The sequence below is a fragment of the Chrysochloris asiatica genome, unplaced genomic scaffold (genome assembly GCF_000296735.1).
Source record: "Chrysochloris asiatica unplaced genomic scaffold, ChrAsi1.0 scaffold00074, whole genome shotgun sequence".
Classification (NCBI taxonomy): domain Eukaryota; kingdom Metazoa; phylum Chordata; class Mammalia; order Afrosoricida; family Chrysochloridae; genus Chrysochloris; species Chrysochloris asiatica.
The window spans coordinates 13,880,265-13,901,904 of record NW_006408592.1 but is presented as its reverse complement, the minus strand read 5'-3'; the positions used below and the strand labels follow the sequence as shown (position 1 = coordinate 13,901,904).

Genomic DNA, 21,640 nt, shown 5'->3' with positions numbered 1-21,640 from the left:
AAAAAAAAAAAAAAAAAGTATTTGTGACTTTAAACTCTTTGCTATAAAGCATATTTAAAGGAATTTTACAATTAAAAACTCAAAACGTCTTTCATGAAAGACAGTGTAATATCTCCAGCCCATCATTCTAAAAAGGTGACTTGAATTCTTTATTTGGATAGAGGATCATAAATCATCTGTGTTATCTCAACCTGAAGCTTACGTTAGATGCTCACTGTTGTTGTTATGTGCCATGGATTTAGTTCTGACTCATAGTGACATTGTACAGGGTTTCCGAGGCTGTAAATCTTAACAGGAGCAGAAATCCTAATCCTCATCTTTCTCCTGTGTAACAGCTGGTAGTTTGAAACTGCTGACCCTGAGGTTAGCAGCTTGATTTGTAACCACTACACTACCAGAGTTCCTTAAATGCTCACTAGCCAGGGCTCAAGATGGAGGATAAACATAAGAAAAACAGTATGATCCAAAGATCAAACTTCTCCAAATTACAATCTCCCAGGACTTCAAGACCCTCAAGTCAACATGCATTCATAAAGATTCTGATTACACAGCCATCTAAGATACAACTACTAGTCTCTATGCATCTGGAATAAGAGATTGAAGGAAATCAAAGATAAAAAGAAGAAACGAGTCCACAGGACAAATACCCACATGAACCACAGCCTCTAAACTTGAGAATAGAACTAGATGGTGGTTGGCTATCTCTATCAACCATTTTGATCAGGGGCAAAAAGGTCCTGAATAAAATGGAAGAAAAATGTAGACTAAAACTCAAAAAATTTAAAAGCCAGACCTATAGAGACTAGAGGAATTCCTAACACTATTGCTATAAAATACTCTTTGAACTTACAAATGAAGCTATTTCTGGATGTCGCCTTTCAGCTAAGCAATAGATTGGCTTTTAACATCAGTGAGTAATGTGTTCCCTTAAACATTCATCTATGTGAGACCAAATGGACAAAACGTACTCAAAAGCAAAGATGAGAAGGCAAAGAGGGGAAGCAAAATTAGACAAAGGGAAACAAATGGAAATAAGAACGCTGACACACTATGAGAATTATAATAAATGTAATGGACAATTTGCATAAAAATTGTTAAATGGGAACTTAATTTGCTGTATAAACTTTTACCTGAAATGCAATAAAATTTTTTTAAATTTGATTGCAATATTATGTAAGTTAAATACATCCACAAGAGTGAAACCATGGTAGCCTTTTTGCAGAGCATTCTGAACTCACTAAAATTAGAAATGTTAAGACTGTAACAACATAAAAATACTTACATATATATAATACATCTAAGATGCAAGAAGTGCTTACAATAGTATCTACCATATTGTATGCATATTAAGTAATTTAATCTTCTCACAACTTATTAACAATGTAACGTCCATATAAAGGAGCTCTGGTAGCGTAGTGGTTACGAATCGGGCTGCAAACCTCAAGGTCAGCAGTTCTAAACTACCAACGGTTCCGTGGGAGAAAGATGAGGCGTTCTGCTCCCGTAAAGATTTACAGCCTCAGAAACCCTGTGCAGGGTCGCTATGGGTCGGAACCGACTCCACAATACTTAACAACAACAAGTAATATCCTATATGTCTTTCCATAACTTTTCTGTTATCTGTCAAGTGCCCATCTGACTGTTTACAATAGAAAAGAGAACACTTACCTTCAAAATCTCTTATTGAGTCTTCTGTCCGCACCCCAGCCATATTATACTGGCTGCTCACAGACTGGGAAAGCATTCCTTCTAATCTCTCCAATGTGGCTTGTCCTTCTGCTGTTAAATGAGATAATCCTTCTTCATAGGTATAAAATGTAGGAATGTCTCCCTGTCCTTGTTCTAAACATATTAAAAAAAAAATTAAATGTTTATAGAACAATTAGAAAAGAACAAAGGATAATCAATAGTGAATTTTCTCAGTGTATAACATACAGTGAAAATATGCTTCCATGGTAATACTCATCAACATTCATTTAACACACTTATTCAGGCCATTTGTTGAAGATAAAGAAGCAAAGAATCTGCCCTACCCGCCAGGATGAGACGGGGTTCCAAGACATAATGAGCCACTAAACAGTAAGTCCCACAGAATATGTCCAGAAATTAGAAGGAAAAGAGGGTGTCTCTGAGGTCAGTAAGGTCCTATATTATCCCATGGTGGGAATTTTACAGGTGAACACAAATTAATTTGATACCAATTTGCATTGAAGGTTATTTTTTCTGATTAAAGTACATGCTCCTTTCAGAAAACCAAAAATTCTGGAAAATATAAAAAGGATTAAAAAAAAAAAAAATCACCTTAAAAAGCTCAGCAAAAAGGAGGAGATATATTTAGATACGTGAAGGAAAGGTCCAGAAGTGAGTGTGTCTCAAGCTAGAAAGTGGGCTGTAGATCCCCAGATCAGTGTGTATAATACCAGTGGGGAAAAGGAAAAAGAAAAGCCAGTATCTCAAGCTAGAAGACTGTCCCTGACTAGCAAATGTATTCTGGTCTGGGAAGGCAAGAGCAAATATTAAGAGTAAATCAACTATGGTTCTGAAAAAAAGAAATGACGTTAGCAATGAACTATTTGAAGGACTATGATAAATAAAGATTAGATGACACAGGCTCTACAGGAATTGAGAGAGGGCTTGGGGCTGCATTCTCTTTACAGGCCCTCCTGACAGCCCATTTTCCTCTTTACCATTTTCTTTCCTAGCACTTGTTTCTATCCATATTCTCTCCCTAATGATCTCAACTGTTGAACTCTAAACTTATAAAATCCTAAAATGCTTCCAATTTGTCTGTTCCAAAAGGTTTAGATATAATAAGCAAATTATACTGGGTACTCAATAGGTATATAAAGAACTATAGTCTCCTATGCCTAGTAAAAATGGATGCTTAAAGTAAAACACTTTAAAAATAAAAACACTTAAACACATTTCACTAACCATGTGCTTCCACATCATACTCTTCTCCGTCATAATCATCTGAATCTTCATCCTCAGGATCTGGATGCAAAGCCTGGCATTCACACATTGCAGTGAACAATGCTTCCACTGAGCAAGGAAATGAAATTGTAACTACTGTTTTCTCTGGTCAATGTACAATAAATATTTAATGAAATAATCATCAGTGCAAATACACTCAATGGGTAGACATGAGGAATGCCTAGAGTCACAGTATTTATTCTGTTGTTGTTAAGTGCTGTTGAGTCGGTTCTGACCCATACTGACCTTGCATAAGGTTTCTGAGGAGCTGCTGGTGAGCTTCAACTGCCGACCTTGTGGTTCAAACTGACTCTGCAGTCCAGCGCATTAACCCACAGTGCCACACACAGCATTTATATAACCTGCTCAATTCCAGGTAGGATTGATCTCTGAAGTACTTGATGGCAATGGATAAGTAACAACACTCAATCTCAATTCAAGATATTACTGAGATTGTTTCAAGGCTGGCTGAAATTTCTAAGGAAAACAGTCAGCATCCTGGTCAGATTGTTCCTAGTAGGGTGAAGCCTCTCTGAGCAGACAGGACCCTCTACCATTATCCTGGTATCTTCCACTTTGGGATAATTCCTCTACCATCCACCTCATGAGATTCACAGCACATAGGACCAAGTCAGTGAAAATAATCAAAGTCCTCCATTCTTCAAAGTATGAGAGAAAACATGGCATTTGCTTTATTTTCACTAGATTCACCAACCCAATGATATTACAGAAGCATGAAAATGGAAATAAAGGTAAGTGTGTGTGTGTATGTGTGTGTGTGTGAGTGAACACATAAGCCGCTGGGGAGACCACTTAGTATCTAAAGGGGAAAAAAGTATATATAGAACACTTACATGCTGATTTATCACTAGGCACAAATCTAAATTCAGCAATAGGTTCAACATCATCATCACTGTCTTCCTCTTCTTCATCAGCAACAGATTCTTTTGATTCTTCTACAATGGGAATAAAAATCATTTTAATGATGCCATTTATTTGACCCATTTTTTAAAAAGCAAGCCTAAGAATATTTCCTAAGGAACGCCTATGCATATATTTAAATATTACCAGTTATCAAACATTAAATATTTCTCTAAAATATTTTAAATTGACTTCTAATTAGAAGAACATGGTAATTTTAGAGCTAAAAGACATTCTGGATAGTCTCTTGTCTATTCACACTGCTTCACTGAGTCCTAAGCTTTTCAAAATCCTTTCAGGGCCATAAGTCCAAATAGGGCTCTCACATCTATCTGTCTCTTTAACCTTTCCCCAAAATACAAAGGTATTACCTTTCACTTTAATACAAAGGGTTCAGCAGCAGTTTGTAAACCATTGTTGTGACTCATAAGGTTTTCATTGGCTGATTTTTAGAAACAGATCATCAACCCTTTCTTCGTAATCCATCTAAGTCTAGAAGCTCTGCTGAAAACTGTTTAACATCATAGGAACAGACAAGTCTCCATTGACAGACAGGACAGACTAGGACTGGCTCATAGGGTTTCCAAGGCTATACTTCTTTACAGAAGCATACTGTCACATCTTTCTTCTGCACAGAAGCTGGTGGATTAAATCACTAATCTTTCAGTTAACAGATTAGTGCTTAACCCACTGTACCAACAGGGCTCCTGTTAAAACAAGACTTTTTCTATCTGGTTTTTAATGTCATTAATTGTTAAATTATGAAAAATAAACATGCATTCTGTAAACAAGTAAAATAACAAAACTATGTACTGCATTAAGCAAATCTGCTGCACAAGACCTTTTTAAAGTGTTGAAGAGCAAAGATGTCAGTTTGAGGACTAAGGTGCGCCTGACTCAAGCCATGGTGTTTTCAATAACCTCATATGCATGCAAAAGCTGGACAGTGAATAAGGAAGACCGCAGAAGAATTGATGCCTTTGAGTTATGGTGTTGGAGAATATTAAAAGTATCATGGGCTGCCAGAAGAACAAACAAATCTGTGTTGGGAGAAGTAAATCAGAATGCTTCATAGAAGCCAGGATGGTGAAACTTCATCTCTCATAATTCAGACAGGTTATCAGGAGGGACCATCAATGGAGAAGGGCATCATACTTGGTAAAGCAAAGGATCAGCAAAAAGAAGAAGACCCTCAACGAGATGGACTGGCACAGTGGCAGGAGCAATGGGCTAAAGCTTAACAGTGATTGTGAGGCTGGTGCAGGACCCGGCAGTGTTTCATTCTGTTGTGCAAAGGGTCACTATGAGTCAGAACCAAATCAACAGCAGCTAATAACAACAAGTGTTAAAGTTGGAGTTGATTCAAAGTATGACAATGTCCTTTCGGCCCCAAAATGATACATTTCTGTAAAAGATGAACACATTAAACAATACAAGTATCTACTTTTAGTTCCACTTACAAATATCATTAAGTTTTTACTTTATGCCTAACTTTTTGTCATTGCAACTTACAACTCATGTTTGACAGTCTTAGTTAGGGGAGCGAAGGATTTTTAAAGTAGACTCTTACAAATCTTTGCAGTATCTTCAACAGAAAAATTTGAGAATACTGTAATCCAAGGTTTCTCCGCCTTGGCACTACTAAAAGTCTTTGTATTAGGCGTGGAGGAGAAGCTGTTCTGTCAGTGTAGGATGTTCAGTAGCGTCCCTGGCCTCTAGTACTCTAATACAGTGATGCCAGTCTCAGCACCACTGTAGCCATGACAATGAAAAATGTCACTGTCAAGTGTCCCCAAAGGGGAAAGTCATCCCCCATTGAAGATAACATAATAAAGCAAAACAAAGAAAGGTTCTATTTTAAACTCTATAAAGTAAAAAGTATACTGATCTCTCTAAGAATGCCAAATGGAAATTTATTTACAAAGATAATCTTATGAGAAAAATTTAAAAATACAAAACCATAATAACTGAAGAATTCAAAGTATAAATATATGACAAATAAAAGTCAGATACACAAAGCAAATAACCATTATAAGAACTTCAAGTTATAAATTATCCAAAGTGGGACAATGGCTTGAATACTACATCAATTCTTTTCAAAGTCCGCTTTTAAGAATATAATTTGTATCCAAAAAAAGTTCAAGATTAAATTATAGCATACATACCTCCAAATTTGGCATTCACCATAACATATAAATGTTCTCGTGGATAAGCATTTAGGTCCCTGGACACAGCATGTAAACTAATGCTAGGGTATTCCAGTGAGAATCCTAATCCAGAGCCATCTAACCACGACAGGCGGCTGAAAAACATGTGTAGATTATTTTAAGAAATGACATTCTAATTTAATAGTCCAAGGTTTACGAAGCCCAAGTTCAGTTTCAATACTTTTATATATGAATAAATCAAAGTTACTGCTCAGACGTATTTCTAAAATAAGAAAATTCAGCAGTAGGAATGGAATTTTCTTTAAGAAACACTTTGATATGATCTTTTTCATAAATTCAAATAGACTTAATATGCAATTTTCCTCTAAGTCACATGTATGTTTCTATGACTTTTATACGTATTCTTATTTGGGATGTCTTCAACAAATCCTCTTGATGCTTAAGTCTCTGATCCTCCATAAGCCCTCCCTCCAGCTACTGCAGCCTATAATGATCTTTTCTTTCTCTAAATTGCACTTATGCTCAATAATATACCATTTAACTCTATGGTAATTAAATTGATATGAACCCTGACAGCATAGTGCTCAGCAGATAAAAATGCAGTACATACTCCGTTGTTGTCTTAGTACCGTCAAGTCGATTCTGACCCATAGCAACCCTGTATAGGGTTTCCAAGGAGCAGCTGGTGAGCTTGAACCACTGACCTTGCAGTTCAAACAACTTTGCAGTCTGACGCATTAGCCCACAGCGCCACACTAAGACTCCAACAAATACTTCTTGTTGTTGTCATGTGCCATGGAGTCGGTTCCAACTCACAGTGATCCTGTACAAGGTTTCTGAGGCTGTAAATCTTTATGGAAGCAGAAAGCCTCATCTTGCTCCTGAGGAAGAGCTGGTAGTATATATACTTGTTATGTGCCGTCGAGTCGATTCCAACCCATAGCAACCTTGTATAGTGTTTCCAATTCTCCACTATCCTACATTACATACACATGAATGACTGTTAATTACATTCATTATAAATTAGAAAAGAATTATTACCTTGAAATACAGACTTTATGAAGCTTTTCATTTATTCTGCATCTTAAGAGCAAGCCAGAGATGAGCAAGATCTAGTTCTCCCTCAAATATGGTCAAATGCAAATATTTTATTGGTCTAACAAAGGAAACATATCAACAAGATCAGTATGTTGAGTTCACAGTAGAACTAACTTTTTAGTAATACTTCACTCATCTGAACTACACCACTTAGCAGAAGAAAACTAAGCAAAGAATACTGAGGGCGACACAGAAAAATATACTGTTAACACAGTGAAAGTTACTGCAATATAGTGGTTGCCTAGGGCTAGAGGGATGGGGGAATGTGGTAGTCCAGTGGTAGCATTCTCGCCTTCTACACAGGAGAAGTAGGTATGATTCCTGGACAATGTACCTAATGCTGGTGCTCAGCCATCATCTGCTTACCAGTGGAAGCTTTTGTGTGGCCATGGTGCTGAAGAGGTTTCCGCAGACTAAGACAAACAAGGAAGAAAGGTCTAGTGATCTCTTCTGAAAACCAGTCAATAAAAACATTACTGGTCACAGCAGTCTGATTAGGGTTGATTCAATGGTAGCTAACAATAACAAACAGAATTGGAGGAATTGAGGGGAGGGGACAGGGAGTGATGCTAATGGGTTCAGGGTTTCTTTTTAGGGTGAAGAATATGTTTCACTATGATGATGGAAACCTTTATAGGGTTTCCAAGAAGGGGCTTATGAGTTTGAACCGCCAACCCTGTGGTTCAAACTGACCTTGATGTCAAGTGCTTTATCCTATAGCACTGTACCAGGACTCATTCAGTATTGTTGTTAAGTGCCATCGAGTCGGTTCCAACTCACAGCAACCCTGTATAGGGTTTCCAAGAAGTAGCTGATAGGTGTGAACCACCGACCTTGCAGTTCAAATGGCTTTGCAGTCTGGTGCTTACCCTATAGTGCAGTCCAATGCTTATCCTATAGTGCCACACCAAGACTCCCATTCAGTGTTGTTGTTGCTGTCAAGTGCCATTGAGTCGATTCCGACCCATAGTAACCCTGTATAGGGTTTCCAAGGAACAGCTAGTGAGCTTGAACCACCGACCTTGTAGTTCAAATGGCTTTGCAATCTGATGCATTAACCCACAGTGCCACACCAGGACCCATTCAGTGTTAGGGGAGGTTCAATTTTACACCTTGTTCCCCAGGAGGAAATCAATGCCTTACAGCAAAATAAAAGTGACTAACACATGACCCCTCCATTACAAAAAAGCACTATTAAAAGCACTTGCAAAACTAGATCATGGTTGTACAACTATGCAAATAGCAAAGGCAAGAAAATAAGCATTGTCATTTGGAAAGATTTTCATTCAAAATGCTTATTAAAAGGGAAAACGATAAACCTGATAAACCTTAGAGAGAGTTTTGTGATTAAAGCTATAGAAATAATTTCCTAGATTTACTCATCCTCACTGGTTCCAAAAAAACAAGACTTTATTACTGTAATTATATTGTGTATTGTATGCACCTTTCCTGTGTACGGCTTTGCTCTTCATATGCAGCTGAAATAGTGTTCAAGTGGCAGAAACACAGCAAGTAAATTCCTCACTACTATATTGCTATAGGGAGTCCTGGTGTGGTACTGTGGGTTAATGTGCCAGATTGCAAAGCCGTTTGAACTACAAGGTCAGCAGTTCAAGCTCACCAGCTGCTCCTTGGAAACCCTATACAGGGTCGCTATGGGTCGGAACCAACTTGACGGCACTTCACAACAACAACATATTGCTATAGACAAATAAATAGTCTTTTCCTAAAATATCCTCTGGAATTATCACAATTCAGAAAGGAATAGTCAATTTTAATTTGGATGTCAAGTTTAATTCCAAATTATCCAGTACCACAAAACCTTAAATGATTCAACTCAGAAATGAAAAATCTGAAATCTAAACATCAAATAAATCAGTGTCCATCAAATTACAGCCTTTACGTTAAAAGCATAGTAAGTGATTTGTAGTTCCTTATTGCTGACAGAACACAAAAACTATCTCAACTCATTTCCTATGGAGATGTAATAATCTCCTAAACATGAGACCGGATTATGCACTCTACAGAAGGAAATTTCACACTTTAAGGCAAGTCTAACTGTAATCAATTAAGATCTAATATATAATATAGCTTTTGTTATAGTTGTTGTTAAGTGCCTTCGAATCGGTTCCGACCCATAGCAACCCTGTGTAGGGTTTCTGAAGAGCAACTGATGGGTTTGAACCACCAACCTTGCAGTTCAAACTAACTTTGCAGTCTAGCACGTTAACTCACAGTGCCACACCAGGACACCAGAAGTCCTCCAAAACAAAAATATCTAATTAACCATGCCCGGTTCCAAAGAAACTATGAGTCACAAAAGGGAAAAAAAAAAATTTAGAAAGTCAATAAACATTTAGAGAAACGTTCTGCTAAACTCTAATGCTTTTGCATAAGTATAATCAATCATTTCTTTTGTGGAGTGAAAAATACTCTAGGTTTTACATTTGGGATGACTTAATTATTTGTTTTAAAATTAATTTTGGAATGAGGTACAAAAAAAAGCATTACTTCTAAATCATAACTACTTTAATTTGCCTTTTTGAATTATTCATGTCTATTCCCGTAAGGACTTACACCCTCGGAAACCCTGTACAGGGTCGCTATGGGTCGGAACCGACTCGACGGCACTTAACAACAACAACAACAACAATAACAATTCGAAACTACCAGCCGCTCCGCAGGAGAACATGAGACTTTCTACTCCCGTAAAGATTTACACCCTCGGAAACCCTGTACAGGGTCGCTAAGAGTGGGAACCGACTCGAAGGAACTTAACAACAACAACAACATTCCTTTATTTGGAGTCCTGGTGTGGTGCTGTGGGCTAATGCACCAGACTGCAAAATCGTTTGAATCGCAAGGTCAGCTGTTCAAGCTCACCAGTCGCTCCTTGGAAACCTTATACAGGGTAACTATGGGTCGGCATCGACTCGATGGCACTTTAACAACAATTCCCTTATTTGGATACAAAAGTCAACTTCCTATGAAATCGAAGCTCTGAAATAAGCTGAGAGTTCTATTTCACTCAATATACATCTTAGAAATTATCTACTTAAAACCAAATCTGACTCTGTTCTTTGCTTAAAATCTTTTAAAAAAATTCCCCAAAGTCTAAGGGCAATAATCTAGGCTTATAAACATAGCTCTTGCCCTCCTAAACTTTAATGTCTATGACCACTATTTCTGCATTCTTCCTCCAGACTCAAAAATTGCTATATCCACACACAAACACACACAAATCATGCACAAGGGAGTTTCAAAATCAATGAAAAGATAATGCAATTTTTCCACGAAACTCACTGGGAAGAATTTATGAGTATTAATTAACAACACTTGCACATTTTCTTTAGATCTAAAAATCTAGAAATGGAAAAAAAGTATAAAACTTTCCCAAAGTAAGGAGTTCAGGAAAAGGAGTATAGAGAGAGCTACTGTTAGGTACCGTCGAGTCGGTTCTGATTCACTGTAACTATCCACAGCAGAACTACGCATGCTGCTGGGTCCTGGGCCGCCAGTCTCACAGTTATTGTTATGTTTGAACCCACTGTTGCTACCACTGTCAATTCATTGGGGTCTGGTTCCCTCCTGACTATATGTCCAAAGTACGAGAAATGAAGCCTCACCATCCTGGCTTCTAAGGAGCATTCTGGTAGTACTTCTTCTAAGACAGATTTGTTTGTTCTTCTGGGAGTCCACGGTACTTTGAATATTCTTCTCCAACACCATAATTCAAATGCATCAGCAGTTCTTTTATGAACTTCCTTAATCATTGCCCAATTTTCCCATGCACAGGAGATGAATGAAAATACCTTGGCTTGAGTCAGGCCCACCTTACTCCTCAAAATGACATCTTTGCTCTTTAACACTTTACAGATGTATAGAGATGTTATTGTTAAGTGCCAACAAGTCGAATTTGACTCATAGTGACCCTCTGCACAATAGAATGAAACAACAACAAGCATCCGGATATCCTGACTTTGGGCACGTGGAATCCTATGCAGAGGATCCAGCCTTGTCATGCCAGACTTCTGATCCACAAACTGTGAGATAAATTTGTATTGTTCTGAGCTACATTTGAAGCAGTTTGTTACAGCAGCAACAGAAAACTAATACAGACGGACTCTTTGGCAGTCTCACAAAGCCTATGGATCCCTCCTTGTTGTTGCTGCTGTTGTTAAGTGCCGTTGAGTTGGTTGTGGCCAACAGCAACCCTGAATAGGTTTTCCCAGGAGCAAATGCTGAGCTTGAACTGCTGACCTTGCGGTTCAAATTGACTTTGCAGCCCAGCAAATTAACCCACAGCATCACACCAGGGCTCCATGGATCCCTCCTTAGAACAATTTGTTTTAAATTCATAAAATACACAGACTTACAAAGGAAACTAATTGTATTTAAATACCATTATAAAAATATCTCTATAACAAGAAAAGTGCTTTGAAGTTATAAGTGTGCTTTTTAGTATTGCATTAACTGACAACATTTAACATCAGGGCTAATAATACACTTTCAAAGTAATGACAAACATAAGCAGTATTTTGACGTCTCCACAACAACTTAAATTTCATTATGAATAAAATTGCGCTTTCTACAACTGACAAAGTCACAGATAATGCTAATACTATTGTGTTTCATTGCCTACATTTATAATGGAAAGAAATATTACACTGGTTACTGGTTGTTGTTGTTAAGTGCCATCAAGTCAGTTGTGATTCTACATAGGGTTTCCAAAGATAGTGGCTAGTAGGTTATAATCTACCTGTGAATCACAGTCCAGGGCTTATCCTACAAGTGCCATACCAGGTTACTGGTTACAGGTTACCAAAAATAAAGATGCAATTTTTTCCTCACCTAAATTCATGGATACCCTGAATTCTAGACACAGATCCCAAAAAAAGAATGCTTTCTCTGACCTGGGAGTTTTATGAAAGCATATTTACCTTTTTCACCTCTCCAGAGATGAAAAGTAAGAAGCATCAAATTCTGGCTATTTGACAGGGACAACAAGATTTTCTGTGGATTGTCTAGCTATGTGAGTGTGAAAGAAACGAAAAATGACTCTAAAGTTTCTGATCTGAACAACTGGATAGCAAACAATGACAAAGAACGAAGTTATAGAGAGAAAAACAGAAATTGTTCTGACCATGCTATACTTGGACATGCCTATTAGACATGGGTAGTTTAGATTTTAAAAACTCATGTAGAAAATGAATTGCCAGAAAATTACAATAAATCAACCTGCTTTGCTAAAAATTCTTTACTGAGACAATTTAGAAAATATTTTCAGAAAAATTTCAGGCAGTTCTAACAAATTTTCTCGTTTCTGAGCTATTTTTTGATGTGAATTTATAGGGAGGAAATATTTTTCAGAAAACTGTTCAAGACCCCAACAGATTGTGACAGTAAAGAATACTTGTATGTAATATGCCTGATAATGACAAATACTAAGGACTCCTGGTGTGGTGCTGGAGGATCAGCACTGAACTGAGGACCACCACAAGGTCAGCAATTCAACCCACCAGCTGCTCCTCGGAAACCCCATACAGAGTCACTATGAGTCAGAACCAACTCGATAGCACTTAACAACTTCACATGGGGAAAAATAAAGTAGGGTAAGTGAGATAAAGAGCTCTTAGGGATGGGAATGGGAGTTAACTTATACAGGGTGATAAAGGAAACACTTCACCGATACACTGGGTTCTGAGCAGAGATCTGAAAGACATCTATAAACAAGTTATGTGGACATAAGGGGCAATTTTGCAAACAGGTAGTAAGTGTAAAAGCACCAACATGGGAGCATGCATAGCAACTTTGGAGGAATAAGAAGGAAACCAATTTGTCTAGACCAGAGTAAATGGAGGAGAAAGTAGTAGATGAGATCAGAAAGGTTGGGGGAGACAGTAAGATCAGGTAGGGTCTTGGAAGGTCTGGCCATTGTGAGGTCTGGCCTTTGGCCTTTACTGTGAGTTGAAAACACTCTAACATCTAATGGTCAGAGAGAGAAAGGCTAAACCAATGAAAAAGACTGATAAAGGGAGCTACAGAGATAGGGGGCTAGGGACAGAGGGAGAAGGGCTTGAAATATATGGAAATATGAAGGGGCTTCAACTTTTTTAGGCCAAGAACACAGCGGAATTAGAAATTTAAGCATCAAAAAAGGGATGAAAAGAAGTGTGAGCCTAGTTGAGTCTGAAAGCACAGAAACAAAATCCACATCTCTTAACAAATTATCAGAAGGGAGAAGAAAGATAAACATAGTTTTCTATTTAAATACCACCTTGTAAAAATGAGGGAAAGAGGTACCTTGCACAGAGTAGACCCACTTTTATGGTAATGGTCAGGTCTAAATTAACAAAGATGGCCTAAGTAACTAGGATTTCCATCTCTCTCTTTTTAAAGTTTTTATTGTGAATTGAGTGATAGTTTACATGGGACATGGAAGAACATTAGTTTTACACTCATCGTCTCACTGCAATGATTACAATCATCTCCGTGCATCATCATTCAACAGTATTTGCTTCTATTTCCTCTGTTTTGTTTTTTTCTTGAATGTACACAAAAACACTCAGAAATGTATAATCATTTAAGCAATCAAAGGGCACATTCTGCAAGTCTGCCTCCTGGCGACCAGCACCTGGCCGCCAGCATACAGCCTTTCTCTTTCCGTAAGTCTAGAGTCCTGAGATGCTCTATTTCTCCATACCCTCATCTCTGTCTCCCTCTCTGTGTCGCTGCTTCTCTGGGTAAGAGTCCCACATTCCGCTCATGTTCTTCTCCCTTAATGGTCCTCTGTTCCTGACCTGTAAGATTAACTACTCCCCCTTTTTGCTACAGAATAAGTTCTTTACAGCTCTGACAGTCGCAATTAGTCATGGTAACAATTACTCACTATTGATTCACAAGAATCTTATCCCCAAACTATAAAGGTAGAAGTTTTGTAACAAAAAATGGGGAATAGTTAATCTTGCAGTCCAGGAACAGAGGACCCTAGGACCATCAAGAGAGAAGAGCATGAGGAGAATGTGGGACCCTATCCACAAAAGCAGCAACACCAGAGTTGGAAACAAAGATGAGGACAAGGAGAAATGGAGCAGCTGAGCACTCTAGACTCATGGAAAGACAAAAGGCTGCATGTTGGTGGCCAGGTGCTAGTGGCCAAAAGGCAGGCTTGCAGAATATGCCTTTTGGTTGTTTAAACAATGATATATTCCTGAGTGTTTTTGTGTACATCCCCCCTCCCCCCACAAAAAAAAAAAAAAAAAACACACTAGAGGGAGTAAAAGCAAATACTGCTGAATGATGATGCATAGAGATTGTAATCACTGCAATGAAACAATGAGTATAAAACTGATGTTCCTCCATGTAAAGTATCACTCAATTCACAATAAAAACATAAAAAAAAGAATATTATCCCCATATCTTTTCACCAGACCCCACCCCCCAGACATGATGAGAACTACTCAGTGGGGATTCTACCTTCCCCAGCACATTCTGAAACTAAACTCCTTCTTAAAAAATGGTAAGCTACTCACTTAGTGCCTTTACAGCGCTTTATAGGGGATTTTAGGTTGTTTTTGTTAAGTGCCGTTGAACTGAATCCAACCCTTAGTGACCCTCTATAGGGTTTCCAAAGAGCACCTGGTATGCTTGAACCACTGACCTTGCAGTTCAAACAGCTGGCTTTGCAGTCTGACACATTTACCCACAGCGCCACACCAGGACTCCCATTTTAGGTAGCCAATGTCTAAGTTGCCTTTCCCTATCAACCCTGTATACAGAGAAGATAGCACTGATACTTGATAAGAAGACTCCTTTCCTCTCAGTTGGTATTTTGAGCTACTACATCCATAAGTATAGGTCAAGTTCATCAAATTGTAGCAATTTACACTTGTTTCCTTTATGAATTGTTTTTTTTTAAATATTCTTCTAGTTGAATTCTGATCATCAAGCCATCAAAGGTAGGTCAAATGGGTACTATCTACAAGTTTGGGCGTTCTTGTGCATGTCCCCTCACTTCATCATATCAGCTGCATGCTTCACTCTCAGCTCTAGCCCTCTGTGGGTATGTCCTTGTCCATGGGCTCAGGAGTCTGCAGGGCTCACCATACTTCAGACCAACCAACCCTTCCTCTTCTCTTCAGGTCAACAGGAGTCTACGGAACATGGTCAAACTCGGCCCAAGTTCATTGCTGCCTTTCCCCCTCTTCCACTCACCAGGAGACCAATGTGGTTGCCAGGAAGCTTATATGCTTGCTCATGTGTTCTCTTTGAGTTTCAGTCTTGGAGGCGGTGTGTTCTGAAGGGACTTGATTGCTTGCCTCAATGGCTCCCCGGTGAACAACTTGCTTGTTCTTATAGTACCCCATCAGGCTGTCACTTTTGATTTTTGGATTTTTCCTGCTGATCTTTATTTTGAGAAGTATCTTCTGTTCCTCTAGCTGTTACAGGCTGGTGTGCTTGTCCTTTCAAGTGAGAATGTTCCACCTAAGAAGGCTCTGGATGAAACTCTGGATTCCACCTAAGGTCTTATACACTACAAAGGCTCTGCAGTAAGCCTATTTTACTGGGCAAGTTCTAGAACCCCTTTAAGGTATTCCAACAAGTTATAGAGTGAAGATGGGCTTACAAGCTTTCTGTAGTCATGTTTCCTGATATTCCTTTTTATCCCACTCAAGTGTCTATTTTACAATAGTAGGCAAGGGAAACCAATATTCATGAGACAGTCAAGCATCTTAACCTTGTTTCCCCTCCATCTCTTTTTTTAAAAGGATTCAAGAGTGGCAAGTAGTAGGATGGAAAAGATTTGACTGGACATGTTTAACAGATAAAATTATAGGAAGTCCTTTAAATAAAAGTGTATATATGTGTGTGCAGAATCCTAGTCCTACCTGGAACAAGATAGCTAGTTTCCTGAGGGTCTGCATACCGCAAACAAGCCAACAACTATCCCTAAATTGGAGTCCTAGTGTGGCGCTACACAATAGTACACTGGACTGCAAGGTCAGTTTGAACTTCAAGGTCAGCAGTTCAAATTCATCAGCCACTCCTCAGAAACCCTACGCAGGGTACAAAGTCACTGTGAGTCAGAAGCGACTCAATGGCACATCACAACATCCCTAAATATACTTGTACTTAAAACTTTGAGATTTTTGCCTATTGGTTGGTATTTCCCTAATTCTCCTTGCATACTTATTCTGCTTTTTTCTCCAATTCATCCTTCCTTATAGATAATTTCTTCTTAAGTCTTTTGGTCTCCTTTGTTATTGTTAAGTGCTGTCCAGTCAGTTCTGACTCATAATGACCCTGTATAGGATGTCTGAAGAACAGCTGATGGGTTTGAACTGCCGACCTTGTGGTTTGCAGTCCAGTGCTTACCCTATAGCACCATCAGAAATCCCTTTGGTCTTCTTCTTCTTAAGAGATAAGGAAAACAATGCAGTCGAAGTCTACATGTAACTTCAGGCACTCACAGACCCCTTGAGGGCCGGCCTTCATTTTGCCCAAATTAGGAGTCCCTGTTCAATAACCTGCCCTCTTCCTACAGCGATTTTTCTCTATTCGCAACCTTCCCATCCCGCAGTACTACCTGTACCACTCACTTGACTATTAAAAAGGAACTGTCTTCTTATAGTCCTCACACTGTGCTAACTGAAATATTTAACTGCCCACAGACTTAATCCTCAAGTAGAGAATAAACTCCTCAGGGGTCGAATCTGACACATCTTTGGGGTTGTCTTAAAACAAAACAAAGTTCAAAATAAACAAGTATTCGATATTTAAGACATGTCAACTATGAAAGCACAAAGTGCTCCAGATTGCCAGAAATGTGAGTCAGATCCCTATGATTAGCAGGCCCTAGTTCCTCCCTCCACTCACACCTACAGAAGAAAATCTAAATTCTTTAATCAGACACACAAAATCTGCTAGAACTTACATATCTTGCCCACACGTGTTATTGTTGTTAAGTCCCAACAAGGTCGGTTCCGATTCATAGCGACTCTGTATAGGGTTTCCAAGGTTTTTTTTTCTTTGCAGGAGTAGAAAGCATCGTCTTTTCCCTTCGGAGTGGCTGGTGATTTTGAACTCACGACTTTGCTGTTAGTAATTCAGGGCTTGTCTCACAGCGCCCCCAGGGCACTTGTTCACCGGAAATAGGGATGATGACAATAAGTTAGGGCCTCCAAACTCATAACCTTAAGACGAGACCGTGAGTAAGGAGCCGCGCACGCGCCAACCCTGCGGCAAACAGGCGAGTAAAAACACCATCCGCCCGAGAGGAAAAGGCAGGCTTTGGAGCAGGATGCGCACGGATACCCTGGTCTTCCTTGCAGCAGAAGCATCCCCCGGGGCGATGAGGACCCTGCACTGCACTCCCCGTCGCCACCGAGGTTGCAGTCTCTCTCCCGCTCCTCCCCGCCGCCCGGAAGAGAAGAGGCAGGGCGCAAGGGACGAGCGCTAGGGAATAAGGACCGCCTTACCTCTCAGCGATGTAAAGGGTGCCGGTGCCGAGGCCCTTTCCGTTCAACACAGCTTCGGTATCCGGCTGCTGCTGTCGGAGACCCTCAGCCAGGCCAGGTGGAATGAAACTTTTAAGGAAGCTCATCGCACCAGAGAGCATCGAGATACAGAACAGGAAAAAGCTGAAGCGACAGCAAACTCAACTCGCCGCGCCCCGCCCCGGAAGCTGTGGCCATCACCCCGGTAGAACAACTTAGCCTTGACTGGAAATCCAAAAAGTGCCGGCGACCATAGAGACGAGCGGTTCTAGGAACAACGCTTGGAGGCCTGCAAAGATGCTGTTTTCTATGTCAAATGACACCCTCCTCACCCTCTCCATCTCTGAGGTTCGAGGCTTGGAATAAACGAAGTGTTTTCCCACCTCTTATTTCAAGGTCATCACAGCAACCATGAGAGAGAGGAAGCGCAAGGAGTATTATCTTTTAATACAAAAAAAGAAAATGGAGCTGAAACATGGAGTTCTTTGTGTGAGCACACACAGAGCAGAGCCCACAGGTCTCTGTAAGTCAGAAGTCTATTTATATTCAGTTCAGGGTTATTCGCATAGTCCAGCTTTACCTGGGACTGGTTACTCAGCCGTGCACCAGACAGCAATTTAGATCTTGACACTACTGATACCTTGGATCTACTGACCTAAACAAAATAAAGTCAGTTTAGTCCCTGCAAATGAGGGAGTTTATGAATTATTAATTAGCTGACCTATGGTCTTTGAAGGAGAACAGGACAAGGTGAATAGGTTCACCCAGATAGTAACCTCAGGAATTAAGCAGTTGAGACCCTAAAAGTAAAATGTTTGAGGAAGTTTATTATTTGCTTTCCCCAAAGAATGCTATCTTAATGTTAAGATAAAAGTGTACATTCAAATGTAACTTACCCTATATAATGTGCCTTTTCTTCATAATGGACAGGAGGGTCTTGAGAAATGATCGTCCCGTCCTCCAGACTGCTGGCTTTCTGTTAATAAAGCTTGGATCAGATCTCTCCTCGCCTCTGTGTTGACTAGTGACAGGCAGCAAGCCATCATTTAGGTTTGGCAATACCACCATAATGCCCTAACGACTCATCCCGGCTTCTCAGGCAGTCAAGTGAGCATGGAGAGGTCATTGACTCAGGGAGAGGCTTTTGTCAGTTAAGGAAATAGGCGTTGAAGAAGAAATCTGCCAGTCTTCATTAGAGTAATACAATATTAAAAATAATAATCATAGTAGGTAAAGTTAACACCAAGCACTGTTCTAGGCATTCTATCCCTATTGTTCGTTCATTTAAAGAGCCTTCATGGCTTAGTGGTTCAGATGGTCTACAGAAAGGTCAGCTGATCTAAGGGAGAAAAGACCTGGTGATTTAATTCCATAAAGTTTAGGGAACTTCGTGGAGTAGTTGCTGTTGTTGACAACTTCAATCTTTTTTCCATTTATCATGATGTTATTTATTGGTCTAGTGATGAGGATTTTTGTTTTCTTTACATTGAGGTGCAATCCATATTGAAGGCTGTGGTCGTTGATCTTCAAGTTCCTCTTCCCTTTCAACAAGCAAGGTTGTATCATTAACAGATAGTTAATGAATCTTTCTCTAGTACTGATGCTATGTTCTGCATTTAATCCTGATTCTCACATAATTTGCTCACAATACAGATTAAATAAGTATTGTTACAGAATACAACACTGGCACACAACTTTCCTCATTTTAAACCATTCAGTGTCCCCTTCTTTTGTTCAAACATCCTCTTGGTCCACTGTGTACAGGTACCTCATGAGCATAATTAAGCGTTCTGGAATACACATTTTTCACAATGTTATTCATAGCTTGTCATGAGTCACAGTCAAAAGCATTTGCATAGTTAGTAAAGCACAGGTAAACATCTTTCTAGTGTTCTCTACTTTCAGTCAAGATACATCTGACGTCAGCAATGGTATCCCTCATTCCATGTCCTCATCTGAAACTGGCTTGAAACTCCCTGTCAATATATTGTTACAGCCATTTTAAAATTATTTTCAGCAAAATTTTATTTGCATGTGATATCAATGATATTGTCCAATGATTTCCACATTCCATTGGGTCACCTCCTTTTGGAATGGAAACAGATATGGAACTCTTCCAATCAGTTGGCCAGGTAGCTGTCTTCCAACTTTCTTGGCTTAGATAAGTGCCTCGAGTACTGCATCAGTTTGTTTAAAGATTTCAATTTGTATTCCATCAACTCCCAGAGTCTTGTTCTTTGCCAATGCCTTTAATGCACTCTGGACTTCTTCCTTCGTACCATTGGCACTTGATCACATGCTACCTCTTGAGATAGTTGAACAGCAATCTTTTTTTTTTTTTTTTTTTGGTACAGTGACGCTCTGTATTCCATCTATCTTTTGTTGCTCTCTGCATCATTCCATATTTTGCTCATAGAATATTTAAGTATTGTTAAGTTGAGGCTTGAATTTTTTCCTCACTTCTTTCAGCTTCAGAAATGCTGAACATGCTCTTCCCTTTTGGTTTTTTAACTCCAGATCTTTGCCCATTTCATTGTAGTATTTGATTGTATATTCTTGAGCTACACTTAGAAATGTTCTATTCAACTCATTTGCCTCCTTCTTCCATTTGCTTCAGCATCTGTGCACTGAAGAACAAGTTTCATAGTCTCTTCTGACATCCATTTTGGTCTTTTCCTTCTTTCTTATCCTCTTAATGACCTTCTGCTTTCTTCCTGTATGATGTTCTTAATGTCATCCCAAAACTCTTCTGGTCTTTGCGCTTTAGTGTCTAATGCATCAAATCGGTTCTTGAGGTGATCGCTAAATTCAGTTGGAATATTTCCAAAGTTACATTTTGGCTCTCGTGGACTTGTTTCAATTTTCTTCAGCTTTAGCCTAAACTTGCCTATGAGCAATTGATGGTCTTTTCCACATTCTGCCCGTGGCCTTGGTTTGACTGATAACAAGTTCTTCCCACAGATGTGGTCTATTTGATTTCTGTGTATTCTATCTTGTGAGGACCACATGTATAATGGACTTATATGTTATATAAAAAGGTATTTGTAATGAATAATTCATTGTCCTGCAAAATTCTCATATGATCTTCAGCCTTATTTCTGTCAACAAGGCCATAAATCCAACTATGCATCTTTACTCTCTGTTTACAACCTTTACATTTCAGTCACCAGTTAATAGTCAATACATCTTGATTGCATGTTTGATCAATTTCAGACTGAAGAAGCTGGTAGAATTCTTCAACTTCATCATCACTGATATTAGCAGTTGGTATGTAAATTTGAATAATAGTAGTATTAACTGGTTTTCCTTGTAGGTGTATGGATATTATCCTATCACAAACATTATACTTTAAGATAGATCTTGAAATGTTCTTTTTTTATGATGAAGATGACACCATTCCTCTTTGTTATTCCTGACATAGTAAACCATGTGATTGTCAAGATTCAAAATGGCCAAAACGTCAGCTCACTAGTGCCTAGGATATGAATCTTTATGCATTCCATTTCATTTTTTATAATTTGTAATCTTCCTAGATTCATACCTCGTATGGATGTTTATAGCTGTTTCTCCTCATTTTGAGTTGTGCCCCATCAGCAAATGAAGGTTCTGAAAGCTTTACTTCAGTCTTGTCATCGTGGTCAACTCTCCTTTGAGGAGGCAGCTCTTCCCCAGTTGTATTTTGAGTGCCTTGCAACCTGAGTGCATCTCTAGCACTACACCTTACAACATTCTGGTGCTATTCATAATGTTTACATTTAAAAGCACTGTATCTGATAATGTTCCACTGCTATTCATAAGGTTTAAAGTGGCTAAACATTCAGAAGTAGTCCACCTCTCTTTCTTCCTACTCTGTCTTCATCTGGAAGCTCAACTTAAATCTGTCTACCTTGGGTGACCCTGCTGGTATTTACAATACCAGTGGCATAGCTTCTAGCATTGCAGCAACATCCAATCCACCACAATATGACAAACTGACAGAAGAGT

At 39.1% G+C, this 21,640-nt stretch overlaps 1 protein-coding gene across 1 annotated transcript in view; it reads right to left on the bottom strand.

The window, feature by feature from the left end:
* The window catches only part of CLNS1A (chloride channel, nucleotide-sensitive, 1A), a 22,498-nt gene extending 4,720 nt beyond the window's left edge, over nt 1-17,778 (bottom strand). Inside the window, exons 1-5 of the mRNA XM_006864994.1 lie at nt 17,639-17,778; nt 6,060-6,196; nt 3,828-3,929; nt 2,935-3,042; nt 1,669-1,842 (exon numbers count right to left, since the gene is read on the bottom strand). Coding sequence (XP_006865056.1) covers nt 1,669-1,842; nt 2,935-3,042; nt 3,828-3,929; nt 6,060-6,196; nt 17,639-17,778 — 661 coding nt within the window. The remainder of the gene's footprint in view (nt 1-1,668; nt 1,843-2,934; nt 3,043-3,827; nt 3,930-6,059; nt 6,197-17,638) is intronic.
* Between the last annotated feature and the right edge of the window lie 3,862 nt (nt 17,779-21,640).